Source organism: Garra rufa, chromosome 20 (genome assembly GCF_049309525.1).
Source record: "Garra rufa chromosome 20, GarRuf1.0, whole genome shotgun sequence".
Taxonomy (NCBI): Eukaryota; Metazoa; Chordata; class Actinopteri; order Cypriniformes; family Cyprinidae; genus Garra; species Garra rufa.
The window spans coordinates 14,981,821-14,998,816 of NC_133380.1; the positions used below are offsets into that span (position 1 = coordinate 14,981,821).

Below are 16,996 nucleotides of genomic sequence, written 5' to 3' on the forward strand. Positions count from 1 at the left end.
CCTTGAGTCGTCTCAAAGGACGCCTACGAGGCAAGCATGTGCTAGTCTGTACGGACAACACTGCAACCGTTGCGTACATCAAACGACAAGGTGGTCTACGCTCCCGTCGCAGCTCGCCCGTCTCCTCCTCCTTTGGAGTCAGAAGCATCTGAGGTCGCTTCGTGCCATTCATATTCCGGGCTTGCTCAACCGTGCAGCTGACGAGCTCTCACGAGCTGCGCTTCCCGGAGAGTGGAGACGGTCAAGCTGATTTGGAGACGTTTTGGGGAAGCTCAGGTAGACCTGTTTGCTTCTCAGGAAACGTCCCACTGCCAGTTGTTTTACTCCCTGACCGAGGGTACTCTCGGCACAGATGCCCTGGCATGCACCTGTGCAAGGTCAGGAATGCTCCTCGTGACAGCCCCTCCCTGGCAGATTCCTCTGAGGAAGGATCTACTGACTCAGAGACGGGGCGCCTTGTGGCACCCCCGTCCAGACCTCTGGAAACTACATGTCTGGTCCCTGGACAGGACGCGGAGGTTTTAGGTGGTCTATCTCAAGGAGTGATGGACACCATCACTTCGGCGAGAGCTGTATCCACGAGACATTCTTACGCCTTCAAGTTGAACCTGTTCGTCGACTGGGTTTCCTCTCGTGCAGAGGACCCCCGAAGATGCCCGATCGGAGTCTCCTTTTTGCAGCCAGGGTTGGAGCGTAGGCTGTCTCCCTCCACCCTTAAGGTCAATGTGGCCGCTATCTCTGCAAACCATGACCCCATAGAAGAAAGGACGGTGGGGAAGCACAACTTGGTCATCAGGTTTCTTAGGGGAGCGAGGAGGTTAAATCCTCCTTGGCCCCCCTCCGTACCCTCTTGGGACCTGTCTCTAGTGCTCACAGCACTACAGCGGGTCCCCTTTAAGCCTTTGCAGTCTGTCGAGCTGAAGTTTCTCTCAATGAAAACTCTGCTCCTGCTTGCAATAGCCTCCATCAAGAGGGTAGGGGACCTGCAGGCTTTTTCGGTCAACGATTCGTGCCTTCAGTTCAGGCCGGCAGATTCCCAGGTAACCCTGAGGCCCAGGCCTGGCTACGTGCTCAAGGTTCCCACTACTCCCTTTAGGGATCAGGTGGTGAGCCTGCAAGCGCTACCCCCGGAGGAGGCAGACCCAGCCCTAGCTTTGCTTTGTCCGGTCCGAGCATTGAGATGTTATGTTGACCGGACGCAAAGCTTCAGGACCTCAGAGCAGCTCTTTATTTGTCAGGGAGGTCGGCAGAAGGGGAAGGCCGTCTCCAAGCAGAGGATGGCTCACTGGATAGTGGATGCCATCGCTCTGGCCTTTCAAGCTCAGGGTGTGCCCTGCCTGCCCAGGTTGCGAGCTCACTCAACTAGAAGTGGGCGGGTTGGGCGACCCCCAACACATTCGCTAGGTTTTATAGCCTTTTTGTAGAGCCAGTATACTCCTGTGTTCTCACCTCAAACGGGTAGAAACACAGAGTGGCACTGGCTTGGGACTGTTTGCTATCTGCTCCAGAGTGTCCATGTAGTAGACCCTGTCGAGCTCCTCCTCCCCTCGGCTCCAGATGTAGCGGAATGTCCAGGGGCCAGGCCCTCTCTCAATGAATCCTTCAGAACCGATAGAAGGCTCGGGTTAACATGAGAGACCTAAGTTAATCCCATATGTTTTTCCACGGTTACCTGTTGAGGCCGTGTCTCCCCGGTAGACCATCTTCCATATGTTCTAGAATGAGCCATATGCGTATTGCTCCGAACCTCCTGCAGGATGAGTAGAGGCTCCGCATGTTCCCAGTGCTCCAGCTTCACTGAAGTGGGTAGTGCTATGTTATACAGCGACTGGTCTTTCCTGATTCGCCCTTGGCTTAAGCAGAAAAATTGGAGGCCAGGAGGCTCGCTCAGGACACTGGAGGGGGGCAGCAACTGTGGCGCTTTGTTAGGGATCCCAATTTGTCGGTCTCCTAGGTGACTCGTAGAGACCGACTGATAGGGAATGTCTCGGTTACGTATGTAACCCTCGTTCCCTGAAGGCGGGAACGGAGACGTCACATCCCGTCGCCTCAGCTGCTGTACCACCGCTGTACGGCCGGGCCCAGCTCGGCTCCTCAGCGAAAACCTGTTTATGCATTGCACCAGCTGCTTATTTATCCTCACGCTGTGATCAGCGGCAGCTGGATGCAATCATGCATGCCAATGTACATTGGCTCGTTTAGTTTACACACGAAGTGGATTGGTCGCTCCAAGCGAGATCCCAATTCGTCGGTCTCCAACGTGACGTCTCCGTTCCATCCTTCAGGGAACGAGGGCTGCATACATAACCGAGACGATATTTCTATTTATCAACGAATCCTGAAAAAATGTACTTAACTATTCTAATTAGCAAATCAGCATATTACAATGGTTTCTGAAGGATCATGTGACACTGAAGACAAGAGTAGTGATGCTGAAAATGTAACTTTGATCACAGGAATAAATTTTTAAATATATTCAAATAAAATCAGTTATTTTAAATAATTAAAAAAATCTAAATTGTTACTGTTTTTGCTGTATTTTGGATCAAATAAATGACTGGTAGTGTATATTGTTAAGACATAATTCTTATAGTGCATATGGAGTTTTTTATTTATTTGTTTGTTATATTATTTTTTTATTTTATTTTTACACTTTGGAGAGCATATCAGTGCTATATTCACACTCCAGTAATCTCACAGTTGGGTATTTAAAAGTAATGGTGGTTTCGTTCAGCCGGCTATCAAACCCTGCTGCTCCTGTTAATCCTAATGTACCTCCAAGGGAATTGGTCCAATCACAGGCTGCTATGAAAGTTACATGACAAGATCCCTGGATGAGTGTAGTGCAGTAGTGTAGATTTAGCACCTGCAAATCTTTTTAGATTTGTGTTGGAGAATATCTTCCAAATGAGTGACTTGAATGAGGTTAAGCTTAACCAATATGTGACCCAAATTCAAAAAACAGTACATATATCCTTGTGTCCCTTGTAGTCGATGTTCACTTTATGTAATTAAATGCAAAATGAAGTCTGTCATGTCTTGTCATCTTGTGACAAAATGTTTCAAGAGATTTTATGTTTTATTGTCCCTACGTGGGAAGTCTGGTAGTTTGGATCAGGGAAACGATGCACATGCGCTAAAAGCGGGAAGCAGCAGCCAAGTGAATCGATTTGCAGGGATTAGGATAAAGAACCGCCCTGGTCTGATGGGGTTTAGAGGGATAAATCTTGGGATTATGATGTCAGGTCAGGCGCTGTGGTGGGAGAGGAAATTGAATTGTCATAGGGAATCTGGCGGCCAGGATAATGCCACACTTAGTGTGGCAATGGCATGAGTTAGATCTGTGTCTACCCAGTGGTACCTAAGGTTAAACTATGATAAAATGGGTGTTTACAACTTTAGAAGAGGAGGAATTCCATATGGAATATGCACAATTTGGACTGGGACAGCTAGTTGAATTATAGATATATATATATATCTGGTGAGTGTCTTTATATTACGTATTATTGTAGTAAAGAGATTTAGTCAGCAACTACTTGGTTCCCATCATAATTTGTTCTCCTTGGCAAACTTGATCAGTTTTCTTTGGATTTTTCTTGCAGTCATTAATTTATATTTTGAATGACTCAGACCCGATGTGCTTCAGTTTCTTATTTATTTGTGTTTTTCAGTGTGGAATTTTGATTGACTGCATTGGGATACAAATCAGCATATTAGAATGATTTCTGAAGGATCATGTGACACTGAAGACGGTGTAATGGCTGTTGAAAATTATTACCGTTTTCCTATTTTTAAAGAAGTTCACTTCCAGAATGAAAAGCTTCTGATAATTTACTCACCCCCATGTCATCCAAGATGTTCATGTCTTTCTTTCTTCAGCTGTGAAGAAATTAAGTTTTTTGAGGAAAACCAGGATTTTTCTCCATATATTGGACTTTAATGGTGACCAACGGGTTGAAAGTACAAATTGCAGCCTTGTTTGTGTTCTCTTATTTAGAGAAACGATCAGACATTTTCTTCATGAATTGAGTAATCATGTTGGAAAAGTTAGTTGTTTGTCTGTGTACTTTGGTTAAAAAAGGTAGAATAGGACAAAAAACTCTCCTCCAACTTCTTTTACCTCTTTTGTAAAGGGCGTGATACAGAGCTATAGACAAATACACAACTTATTATAGCCCACATACTAATAACAGCCTAGATATTTTATGTAGTCTAATTTGCGCACATTGGGGAGTCGCTCTCTAAACGTGGGGTATTTAAATTGCTTTTGAATGCGTGTACGCGTTTTACTTTCGGTTTCATTTTAACGATAGCTAGAAACTTTCGGCGGCGCTGAGCGTGCATTCTACAATACAAGAGATTACTTTAACAAAACCATTTGAATGTGGGAGGGCACAAACGGGATTTTGAAAAGCGTGTCCCCATTGGAAATTACTCCCCTAGATGTGTGACTGGAACTCTGCCGCTGAGTTATCATTTGATGTGAATGTATGCCAAGTTGTACAGTATATTGAGACGGAGACGCCAGAATGTGCGCTGTAGCACAAAATATATTTCTTCAAAAGCAGATTGCGAAGACCTTTTAATTGTCCAAATCAAAATCAAAAAGTGTCATATCGCACACACATTAATTGCAATGCAGTTTGTGCAAATTCGCAACAGAGGTTGGTAGAGAGAAAAAAAACGACCAGTTCCTTCCCAGTTGAGTGGAGCGACATCTCTGCTTGCCTCGACAAAGCGACAGTTGCAAATCATTATAACTTTGAAGCTGAGAGCAATTATACCTCGTCATATTTTATGCATTGAGCTTTTGAAAGACCAGCACCTGCCTGGGTTTGTGCGAATTCTAAGTTACGTCCTTTGGATGTTTACGGTTTTATATATATTTTTCTGCTAATGGCCATTTGTGGTTAATAAAAAGACTTTTGTATTTTTCAATTGTTTAGTAAGACCCTTATTCTTCGGCTAGGATTGAGTAGTGCCCTTTGAAGCTGCATTGAAACTGAAATTTGAACCAACTTCAACCCATTGGCCATTGAAGTCCACTATATGAAAAAAATATATATATTTACTTAAAACCTTAATTTCTTCTTGACTAAAGAAAGAAAGACATGAACATTTTGGATGACATGGGGGTGACTAAATTATCAGGAAATTTTCATTTTGGAAATGAATTTCTCCTTTAAATCATTTATATTTTTATCCGTGTTTTTTTTTATTTTAATAGCCGACGCCACCACTTGCCATAGACGGGTTAACCAAAACCAGCAAGATGAAGGTGAAATGGACCCAACTGGGCCTGGTGTTTTTCTTGCTGCTGTCCATCATCATGACTTCTTGCTTCATTTGGCAATACCAGCTGCCCAAATTAGTGCTAGGTGAGTGAGTTGTCCACAGGTCATGTGTTAACTAACCTTTACCCTGCTATGACAACAAGACTCCTTCCTTGTGAAAACCTTAAGTCACACTTTTAACCTTTTGAAGAAAACAGAATTAAATCTCTTTCACAGTTTTGTAAATTCTTCCTAATAAATATGTATAACTTTATAACAAAATTTGTAAAAAAAAAAAAAAAAGTAAATAAAATAAATCTCTGTTTTGGTGTCAGACCTGCATGTCTGCTGTCTCTGAGACGGGATTGACTTAGAATGCTAAAGAAGAAAGACTGTATTCTTTTCTAGGTTATCTTGCAGTGGAGTTACATATGGTATATAAAGCTTTGTGCTGGTTAATATATAGACCATTACGTAATGAGGTGAACTCACTAAACCACAATTAAGTTTACCCAGGCATTATGTAAATGAAGTAAAGTGCCGATCCAGTGTGTATCGTTATTATCGTTCCTAAAATAAATCTATTAGCATTTTTGTTAATTGAAATAAAGCTTAAATAAAATTATAAATATTAGATTATAAAAAAAGGACTGTTTTTGTAACTCATGTGTGTTTGTAAACATAAACCTGTGTGCATTTAACAGTTTAAGTGCAACAAGACACGAAAGAGAACTTAGTTTAGTTCTGATATTTCTTGTGACAGCAGATTCTTTAAATATGATATACTATATATATATATATATATATATATATATATATATATATATATAAACTTGATTGACTATTTTAAAGACGTGAAAATGTAAACATTACATTAAACCATTATATGGGTTGAAGAAAACCCTATATCAGTAAAACCCTATATCAGCAGTTTAAACTGATATGGCTTTAAAATGCATGATTTACATGCAATAGACATGACAATCAAAAGCAAACAGATGTTTTTTGGCAGAATATCTGAGGTATGAGCTGTAAAAGTCACCGCTTTATTCTGGAAAAAGGGGCAGGGAGCAGCAGCTCATTTGCATTCAAAGTTACATGCACGAAAGCACTGTGTTTCTGCTTCCACTAAAAATAGGCATTTTCAGAATGATATAATAAATGATCTGTGTGCTATTTTAAGCTGAAACTTTACAGACACCTAAGACTTATATTACATATTGTAAAAAGGGGCATAATAGGTCTTCTTTAAGCTAAATGGAAATTAGAAACTAAAATTGTAACATTTAAATTGAAGCATTAAAATTACTACATGGTAAGCTAGAGCTAAAACTGAAATAAAAATAAATAAAAAATAATAATATAAAAAAAGATGAAAGCACAAAACAAAAATGGCTAAAAAATAAACTAAAATGAAAATAAACTCTAAATAAATGCAATTCAAAATAGTAATGAAAACTACAATAGTATATAAATAATTCTAAAATCACACTGATCATTGTCGTCCTTTTAAATGCAAACACAGTCTATAATAAGCCAGGTCTTATTAGGTATGCCAGTGTGCCTCATCATCAACAACCTGACACTCAGAACTGGCCTAGCTGCAAGATGGATAATTGCTGCATGCTATTTGCATTGAGCACCAATTTTGTGTCCATTGCCTGGTTTGCATAATTCCTTTAGTCATTTGATGTGTGTAGAGGTCTTAGTGTGTAGTTCTCAGTGAATTCAACTCATTACTAATATATTCACCACCTATATTTTTAGCCAAAACAATGCCGAAATCTGTTAATGCATGGTCAAATGTTTGTCTCTAGTAATATTCATACTGTTATGGAAGTTTAAGTGAAGCTTATTATTTGTATGTGTATTCAAAATGAATCCATAATGGTTTTAATTCACTGTTTGAGCTCATGATTATGTTTGTATATGTGTATGACTTTGTGCCCTTTCTTAAAAAGAAAATGGAGGGGATAGATCTAAATTGGTGAGAATGTGCCCTCGCTTCCCAGAGCCCACACCTCTTGAACACCCCATCCCCTCTTTGAAGGAGGCGCTTGAGAAAGTAAGCAAGTGAAGATTGAAATGCCTTCATTGCTCTTGAATACAGTAGTAAAAAATCATTTACTGCTGCTGGAGGCATTTGTGACAGCATCTTAAAAATCTGTTGCATGAAATCAAATTAAATTGTCAGCTGTGGTAATCAATGTACAGTGTGAATTATGAATATAAGAGAGCCACACAATGATTCTTGATACAATATTTAGACGAAAACATGATTAAAAAATATAATTCATTTGAGAGTGTTGGCTCATAGAATAAGTACTTTGAATAATAAAATCTGACTTTTTTTACTATGGTGAAATATGTAATTTCTGTGCTACTATCAGCCATTGCTCCACCCCAAACACATACCATTGGTCGAGCCAATGTTACTTAAGCACCAAATCAGCATATTAGAATGATTTATGAAAAATCATGTGACACTGAAAACTGGAGTAATGGCTGTTGAAAATTTAGCTTTACCATCACAGAAATAAATTACATTATAAATAATATTACATTGATGAATAGTTATTTCATATTGTAATACTATTTCACAATATTACTGCTGTTTTTAGCCTTGATGAGCATAAGAGACAAAAACATTCAAAATCTTACTGACCCCAGTCTTTTGAATGGTAGTTTATTTTAATATGGAGCACATTACACCAGTCACATTTTATGTATGTCAGGAATTGTTGCTGCTATATTAATTGATGTAATAATGTATTGTTATTTGTCTAGGTTGACGCACTCTTGCGCAATAGCGTCAACCCCATCAGCCTGCCCTCATTGTCAGCTATTGTTACCTACAATGACTCAGTACTGTGGACAGGAAACTTCGGCAAGAGAAATGGCAGTGATCCTAATTCTGCGTCACCAAATGAATACACCATTTACAGGTAAGCCACATATATGGCATTACCATATATTATGTATGTTAAATATATATTTATGTATTATGTTAATGGATAAATTAGTATATATGCATTACCAGTGTTGGGAAGGTTACTTTGGAAATGTAATTAGTAGTCTAACACTTTAAATTACTGTATTAATGTAACTGATTACATTTGATTACTGTTCTTAATTTACATTTACATTTAGTAGACACGTTTATCCAAAGCAACAACAGAAGCAATCAAACCAACTTTCATAATCCTTCATCTCTTGAATTAAGATTATAATAATTAAATTTTACATTTTACATAAACTTGATTCCTAATACTGTGTTGTAACCTGAATGATCCAGTTTGTGTGTGTGTGTGTGTGTGTGTGTGTGTGTGTGTGTGTGTGTGTGTGTGTTTAGTCATAATTGTTAATGAGTTCCTTGTTTGTTCTGAACACTTAAACTGCCCGCTGTTCTTCAGAAAAGTCCTTCAAGTCAAACAAATGATTTGGTTTTTCAGCAATTTTGTGTATTTGAACCCTTTCCAACAATGATTGTATGATTTTGACATCCATCTTTTCACACTGAGGACTACTGACAGACTCATATGCAACTATTACAGATGGTTCAAATGCTCACTGATGCTTCAGAAGGAAAAATAATTTGGAGCCCGGGGTGTAAACTTTTGAACAGAATGATGTTAATTTTTCTTATTTTGTAACTAAATATCTTTTTTTTTTCATTTAGTACTGCCCTTCAGCAGCTACAGAAAATACTTACATGTTCCCCAGAAGACAAAATAAGTTAAATATACTCTGATCTTAAAATTCCAAAAGTTTTCACCCCCCTCTTAATGCATTGTTTTTTTCTTCGAAGTAAAACATAAAATTGTAGTTTATATAAATAATTATATTTTTGCTAGACCTTCTCGGGTTTGTATGTAATTCAGTTTGCAGCTAGCAAACTTTTCGTTTGCTCTGGAAGCACACTAATCACCCTCATATAATAAAGTCTGGCATAGAGAGGGAACATCATCAAAATTGTCAATTAAATGTCTGTGTGTCCCTTTATCCCCCTTCCTAAGGGTCCTTGATTTGGACCCATATAGCTGCAATCATTCAAGCATCATCACCTAAGAGCTATGCTGCCCTTTTTCATTGAAGAAGCTCACAGCTCCACAGTTAGAGCCCAATTATATGCATAGCCTGATTTAATCAGTCCAAATCCACTTTCCTAATTTGCTTATTTTACATTATAGAGTGGAGCTATCATTTCAAGCACAACAGATTATTGGATTATTGTTGTTGCACTTTTAAAGTGGACAAAAGCAAGCTTGTTTGCTCTGTTGCAAAGGGATATGAATACCAGCACTATTTTGAAGCACACACTGAAGCAAGGAATGTACAGTTTTGCATCTTTTTGTTTATGTGAATGTTTCAGACCCTTACATTTTCACTGAAAGCATATTTTCAAATAAAAGGGGGGAGATCGTACTGTATTTCTATTCTGAAATATAGCCTAACGCCAAGATCACATTTGTACAGGTTAATATGTACCAAGGCAAAAGGTTTAAACAGATATTCCATAATTTGCTTTCACGTCACACACATTTCCCTTTTAGCTTATAAAACCTCTCCATGGACTGTAGTGCTGTGCTGTTTAAGGCCAAAGATTATTTCTAAAGGTCCTGAGGGTTGGCAGCTACATGGTCTGTTCTTGAATACAGATGATGATGCTGCTGGTTTTATCAGATCTTAAGAATATAAAGCCATATTCTCTGCTTTCTGAGAATCTTTTCTCAGAAGTCCTGTTGATGCTACTGAGCTGCTGTTCTCTAGTTCTAGCTGTAAAGTTCATCTTGTACACAAGCCAGCTATTGTTTTCAAGACTCAAACTATTGTAATGAATTATGGAACGGTTTTACGACATTTTCAAAGTCAAGGGTGTTCACAAAATCCATCTTTGAGTTGTGCGGTGCGTTGATGTGTTATGCTCACATGGCAGAGAGGAATATATGATTTATGAGGGCACACTGTTAAGATGTCAATTTTATAGTTCAAAAGGCTGAGATTGAGCTCATAAACTACTCAAGGCCAGTCTCGCTGTTAAGTTCTGACGCACACCGGGTTGGCTAGTCAATCAGTGCAGCATTTTATAAACGACTAAACAAGTCAGGAATTGTTAAATGCCTTTTCATGAACATGTGAAGCCTAATACAGCATTTTTTATTGAAAAATGCAAAAAGGTGAATTAAACAGGTTTACTGTTGCTTTAACTTGATTGATAGCTGGAAATAGAGTAAAGATGTTATGATGACTTTCCTCGAAATTCAACATAGCATTACATTTCACATGATGTAATGGCAATTTGATTGCATTTTCATGATTAATAATTCGATTTCTTTCCTGAACTTACAGCACCAAATGCAAAAGCTCTTGTTGTTTTTTCAGAGCCTGATTATTTTTATAAATAATAAAAATCCTATTTTAAACACATTTGAATATAAATCTTTGTTGCCCATTCTGTAGGATTGCCAGCGTATCCAAGATCTTTCCCACCCTGATGCTGTATCGACTGTGGGAAGATGGCAAGGTGGGCTCTCTGGATGATCCATTGGAGAAATATGTGGACAACTTCACCATTAAAAACCCCCTGGGCAAAAGTAGAGACTCGGAGCTGAAATACGTCACTGATGGGCTGATCTTCCTTGACAGCGGCGAGGTTCAAATCCGATCGTCCTCTGTGACATTAAGAAGAATGGCCAGCCAGCTTTCTGGTAAGTTTTAAGCTTCTGTGATTGCACAATGACTGAGCATTGGAAAAGCAATGTTGTTTGTTCACAGCATGTAATAACCATAGCAGCAGGTCAAAACGAATGTTTCTTTTAACTCAGCGGTGGTCCAGCTGTTTTACCTCAATTGCTAGTGGTGAACACGGACAATTTAGTGGAACGAACTCAAGAGCTTAGAGTTAAAAACAAGAAACTAATCTCTATTTCAATTTCACAGTAATGAAAGTAATGTACCTGTGGTGACCGGTGAAATACGCCTCGCATAATTGTGTGTGATTACTGTTGGTGGCTGGTAAGCCGGCTGGATAAAATGACAAGCTGATATAAATTTAAATTCTTTCAGTGCAGAAATTAAACAGTCTTTATTGTAGAAAGCTGAAAGCTCTCATCAGCGTTAAAGGATAAGTTCACTGAATAAAACATTTCTGATCATTTACTCAGCCACATGTCATCCAAGATGTGCATGTGTTTCTTTTTTTTAGTCACAAAGAAATTCAGAAAACACAATGGAAATTCAGAAAAGGATTTTTCAACATACTGTATTGTAGCCTTCTATGGGTTCCAATGATTTGAACTTTCAAACAAAAATTTTAGTGCAACTTTAAAGGGCTCTACTCAATCCCAACCAAGGATTATCTTATCTTGTGAAATGATCTGTCATTTTATTAAAAATAAAAGAAAAAGAGAAACTTTTCAACTACAAATACTCGTCTTGCACTAGCCCAACCTCACGCATTACATAGTCATGTTAAAAAGGTCACGCGTGACGTAGGCAGAAGTACCGACCCAGTTTTACAAATCGAACGTGCAAAGAAAGTCAAACGCACTACAAAAAAAAGGTAAAACAGGGATGTTGAACAATATGAAGTTGGAGGAGACAATGAGATAGTTTTTTTTTCACCCTATCCTACCTTTTTGAACCAAAGTAATCAGACGAAGAACCACGCGTGACCTTTCCAGCATAGTCTTGAATGCGCATCACAGAGCTAGTGCAAGACAAGCATTTGTGGTGAAAAAGTATACACATTTTTTTTAAAGAAAATAACAAATTGTTTCACTAGATAAAACACTTATTCCTCGACTGGGATTGTGTAGAGCAGGGGTCCCCAAACTAAGGCCCGGGGGCCGAATGCGGCCCGCCCCCACATTTGGACCGGCCCTCTGAACAATGCCAGAGATATATTTTTGTTATATGTGAGCCAAATCATCACAATTAAAAGAACCAAAGACTTAAACTACTTCACTCTGTGTGCATTAAATGTATTTAATAGACAAGTTTTACAATTTGAGTTGAATTACTGAAATAAATGAACTTTTCCATGACATTCTAATTTACTGAGAAGCACCTGTATATCTTTTGAAAAGAAATGATCATTTGTCTGTCTGGTGCATAAAAAAATAAAAAAAACTATTCTAGCATTAAAAGGTATAATAAATACAGGTAAAATCATAATAAAATAATAATAATAATAGTAGTCAGTTCAGCCCATGGAATTTTCTTTTATAAACCGACCCGGCCCCCCATTAAAGAAAATATTAAAAAATTATATAAATTATGTGGCCCGCTCAGAAAAAAGTTTGGGGACCCCTGGTGTAGAGTCTTTTGAAACTGCATTAAAACTGCAATTTGGACTTTCAACCCATTGATCCCCATTTTTCTTTGCAACTGAAGAAAGAAATATATCGATATGGTCATCTTGGGGGTGAGTAAATTATCAGGAAATTTTTATTTTGGATGTGAATTAATCCTTCAAAGTCTATTGCTGTTGCTGTCTTCATTAGTTTGTTGTTTCATCTCATTCATTTTTTTTCAACTGTAAAACAACGGACAAGGACAGTGTTATGACCTTTCCGATGCAACTTGGAACGTATTTAGTTCTAGGAACTCAGTGTGGAGGAACTAAATTAGCTCTTACTTCAGAGTAGGGTCTAAAACAGTTCTATAGGAAATACCGGTGACATAAGCGTACACTGTTTGACCAAACACATATAGTATATACGAAACACCAGCTAACCAGCATTTTTAAAAAGCAGAATAAAAACTTTACACCATGAACATGGAAAAAACAAATATAACGGCATTTAGCTACCTGTTGTCTGCAGCATTGTCTTCTTTTCTCAGCCTCGAGTGTAACACTGCAAGTTGTCATAGGAGATTTAGTCCGATTTTCGTGCTCTTTTAGGGTGTGTTCACACTTGTAGTCTGGTTCATGTGCTCCGGACCAAAAAGGAAAATTATACATTTGGTCCTGGTCTGCGTAGCGTTCACACTAGCATTTTTGAATGCGAACCTAAAGACACTGAACCTAAAGCCATAGTGATGCTTTCACAACCTGATTGGTCGGGTTGAGTGACAAATATTTTGTGATGGAACTCACCAAACACTCCAAACAAAAGGAAAACGTGCGTTCGACCTAAAGTGGTGCTGTGGTTGTATGACATCAAAGTACCCATTCACTGATCAGTCTGTTCAGTGCTGCTTTAAGTTGATTACACCTAATGCCATCTGCTGGAGTAAGCGTCCACATAGTTGCTTGTATGTGATTTGAATTTTACCACCTGCGAACTCAAAGAGCTCATAAAAAGCACTTTACCTCCTCGTTGCTCATTTTGTTTTGGATACAACGCTTGTTCCCTTCGTGAAAACATGTCGCATAGCATTACATCTTGCCATTACTTCCTGTTTTGGTCCATGTTGCATTCATATTTCAATTGATCCGCACCAGAGTTCGTCTGGAAGCAGACCGAAACCCATCTTTTTAGCGGTCTCGGTCCGTTTGGGTTCGGATGGCAGTGTTCACACTTATTCAAATGAACCGCAATAACAGAACCAAACATGACAAGTGTGAACACACCCTTAACCGTGTACATTGTGTGTTTACTCCGCTATCACGAAACCCACGACACACAACTAAAACAGCCCCTCCATCCACCAGTCGTTGATGTGAGTAAATGCTGTGAATAAAGACGTAGGCTTCTCGGCTGCTTCAGAGTTTCAGCTGCCTGTGGGAATGCAACCAAGAAAACGGCCTAAGGGAGAAGTTGGTTCTCTTGGAACCACCATGCTGGCTAGTTCCTAGAACTTAGTTCTTGGAAGTATACGGTGCCTTAAAGGGATAGTTCACCTAAGAATGAATTGAATTAATGAATTCTGTCATTAATTACTCACTCTCATGTCAGACGATGAACTAAGAGAGATGGATGTTCTACATCAGAATGCCGATTCCTGTGTCAGCAGCACCATTCGCCTGTGTTGTGGTGCTTGTTATTTTAGTTTTCTTTGCACACAAAAAGTATGCTCTTAGTTTCATAACATTACGATTGAACCACTAATGTCACATGGACTATTTTATCGATGTCCTTACTACCTTTATGGGCCTTGAACATGGTTCAAGTTGTGTTGCTGTCTATGCAGGGTCAGAAAGCTCTCGGATTTCATCAAAAATATCTTAATTTGTGTTCCGAAGATGAACAAAGGTCTTACGTGTTAGAAATGACATGAGGGTGAGTAATTAATGATAATTAATTTTTATTTTTGGTTGAACTATGCCTTTAAAAATTTTTAGTAAAAATGCTCATTTGCTGACAAGCCACAGCTTTTTGAGTCCAATATTAGTTTTACTTGTCATAAATCCTTCAATAACAGCCTCTTTGCAGAGCCTCTGCTACATTTATCATACTTCATCGATATTTCCTTACCGTAACTTGGCAAATTTGAATGATTAATTCATTCCGAAGTCTTATTCAATAAAATTATTGTCGTGAATGTACAGGACAAACTATTTTTGTCTTTTTGTCAAAACAGTCTTATCCTGTGGAGAAAGTTTTGAGTTCTGAAAGTTTTTGTTCACGTTTAGGCTCTAATTGTTCATTTGATTGAAGCAAATAGTTTTTTTTAAAGTGTTTCAATTATGCATTATTCACAATATTGTATTATTTGCAGGTCTACCTCGAAGACTTCGTGGAACTAACTTGCTGTGGAAAGGAAAGACCAAGGCTGCAATCAACCTCCTGCAAGACGATGTGCTCGTCGCTGATCCAGGCACCAAGTAAATTTCTGCCACATTAGTTTAACTCATTTTGTGTCATCTGAATTGCTGTTTCTTTGTAGAAAGGTTATGGACCATGACTATAATGATAATAACTTATCTGTTGTCTCTTAATAACACTCCTTGGAGGTAGAACAAGGACATAACATACTGTTCTCTTCGATTTTCTCTGATAGATGTCACTACAGCAATTTGGCATTCTCTTTGCTCGCTCATATCCTTTCTGAGAGGGTTGTGGGTATCAATTACCAGCGATGGATCACGGATAACATCCTGGGAAGGTTGGGAATGGAGGACACAGGGTTCGACATCAATCCTGGTATTCAAAGCCAAATGGCTGTAGGTGTGTATGCCAGTGGCCAAGCGGCGCCTCTTTATGACTTGGGTTGGTACCGCCCCTCGGGCCAGATGTATTCAACAGCTGCTGACATGGCTAAATTATCAATGATGTTACTGGGAGCCTATCACCGCAAGCTATTGGAGCCCGACACTTTAAAAATTATGCTAACCCCTCTGTTCCGCTGCAACAAAGACTACTTCGCTAACCGCACTGGAACGCCATGGGAAGTGAACGAACAGATGGGATATGAGGTGCTACGAAAAGATGGGGATCTTGACGGCTACTCCGCTACATTCTCTCTGGTGCCTCGGCTTAAACTAGGACTGGTGGTGCTAATGGCAGGCACGCGGCCGCAGAATCAGGAAATGGTGTCAAAGGCCTACTCGTATATCATTCCCGCAATGGAGAGGGCCTTTAGGGAGGCCAAGCGGAAGCTTATTCCTCCCCCCAATCCTGCACCTTACGTGGGCTTTTACACTTATGGCAACATCACTTTTTACGAGATTAAAGCAGGACCAGATGGTGTCTTGATCATGCAGCAGTTTGGACCTCAAATTGAGGATCTCATCCCTGAGCGGTACCGGACCATAAAATTGAATTACCTAGTGGACCGAGTCTTTAGAGTCGTCTTCGAGAAAGAATATCCTTGTGTGCTGCGCGTCAACACCGCGTCCGTGTCTCTCGAAGCCCAAGACGGGCAGCTGTTTAACTTTTATGTCTTTGATAAGAGAGGCGTTTCTCCTGGATTCGACGCTCCAGGACTCAACACTTATAATGTGATTAGAATATCCCGCAGACCTACGTTCTCCAACTGAGGATGAAATGCTTACTGGAAAAACTGTGTTTAGAGACACTGGGGGTTTATACATGAGTGATTGAATGAAATGATCACAGAGCATGGTTACCACTGTCATTGATTTTTCTGTAATAGCTTGTTTACCCTGTGAAGAAATTTCAGCATATCCTGTTTTTGACATGCGTTCATATCCTTGTATATATAGATGTCCTTATATTTTCATATTCACTTCCCATTGTACATAAAAACCCTTTTGTACAGTTAGCATCATACATAAACTATTAACGCTATTGCCTGGATGTAACATTATGAATGATCCATGTGTTCTGTCAAACAAAATAACATTATTCGAATAAGGGGCTCTTATGGAGACCTCACTGGGTTTATTGATCTTGCTAAATCACTGTCACATTTTTATTTTCTATGCTTTTGCAACTGGATATAAAGAATTAAATTCAGTTTCCAGTGCTCTAATGGTCTTTTATGCAAAATAAGTCTTGTTTTAAGTCCTGTTCTATCAAAAGTTCAATGAAACTGTGTTAGAGTTTTCTGAAAAAGATTAAAAAAGACTGTCACAGTCATTTTGATTGTAAATTTTAATGTTGTAAAGCCATACAGTGGTATGCGCCAGTTTGAGAAACGCTTGCAGAATCTGTGAAAATGTGAATAATTTTAACAAAATAAGAGAGAATTTTATTTATGTCCTGAGTAAGATATTTTACATAAAAGATATAGTCCCCATATAGTCCACAAGACAAAAAAAATAGCTGAAATGATTAAAATAACCCCCTTCAAAAGATTGGGAAACCTTGGTT

At 38.9% G+C, this 16,996-nt stretch overlaps 1 protein-coding gene across 1 annotated transcript; it reads left to right on the forward strand.

Annotated features, from left to right (window-relative positions):
• Window positions 1-3,313: 3,313 nt before the first annotated feature.
• On the forward strand, window positions 3,314-16,666 carry lactbl1b (lactamase, beta-like 1b). The gene is made up of 8 exons (XM_073826085.1): window positions 3,314-3,481; window positions 3,672-3,754; window positions 5,228-5,378; window positions 7,235-7,338; window positions 8,061-8,218; window positions 10,734-10,981; window positions 14,940-15,045; window positions 15,222-16,666. Exons 2-8 carry the CDS (start codon window positions 3,719-3,721, stop codon window positions 16,198-16,200), a joined length of 1,782 nt encoding a protein of 593 aa, XP_073682186.1. The 5' UTR covers window positions 3,314-3,481; window positions 3,672-3,718; the 3' UTR covers window positions 16,201-16,666.
• Window positions 16,667-16,996: the final 330 nt, after the last annotated feature.

Coding starts and splice junctions, on each gene's coding strand:
- lactbl1b (XM_073826085.1), top strand. CDS start 3,719: ATGATTTCTGAAGGATCATGTGACACTGAAGACGGT. Junction 3,755..5,227: donor CATGTGACACTGAAGACGGT/GTAATGGCTGTT, acceptor TTATTTTAATAG/CCGACGCCACCACTTGCCAT. Junction 8,219..10,733: donor AATGAATACACCATTTACAG/GTAAGCCACATA, acceptor CCCATTCTGTAG/GATTGCCAGCGTATCCAAGA.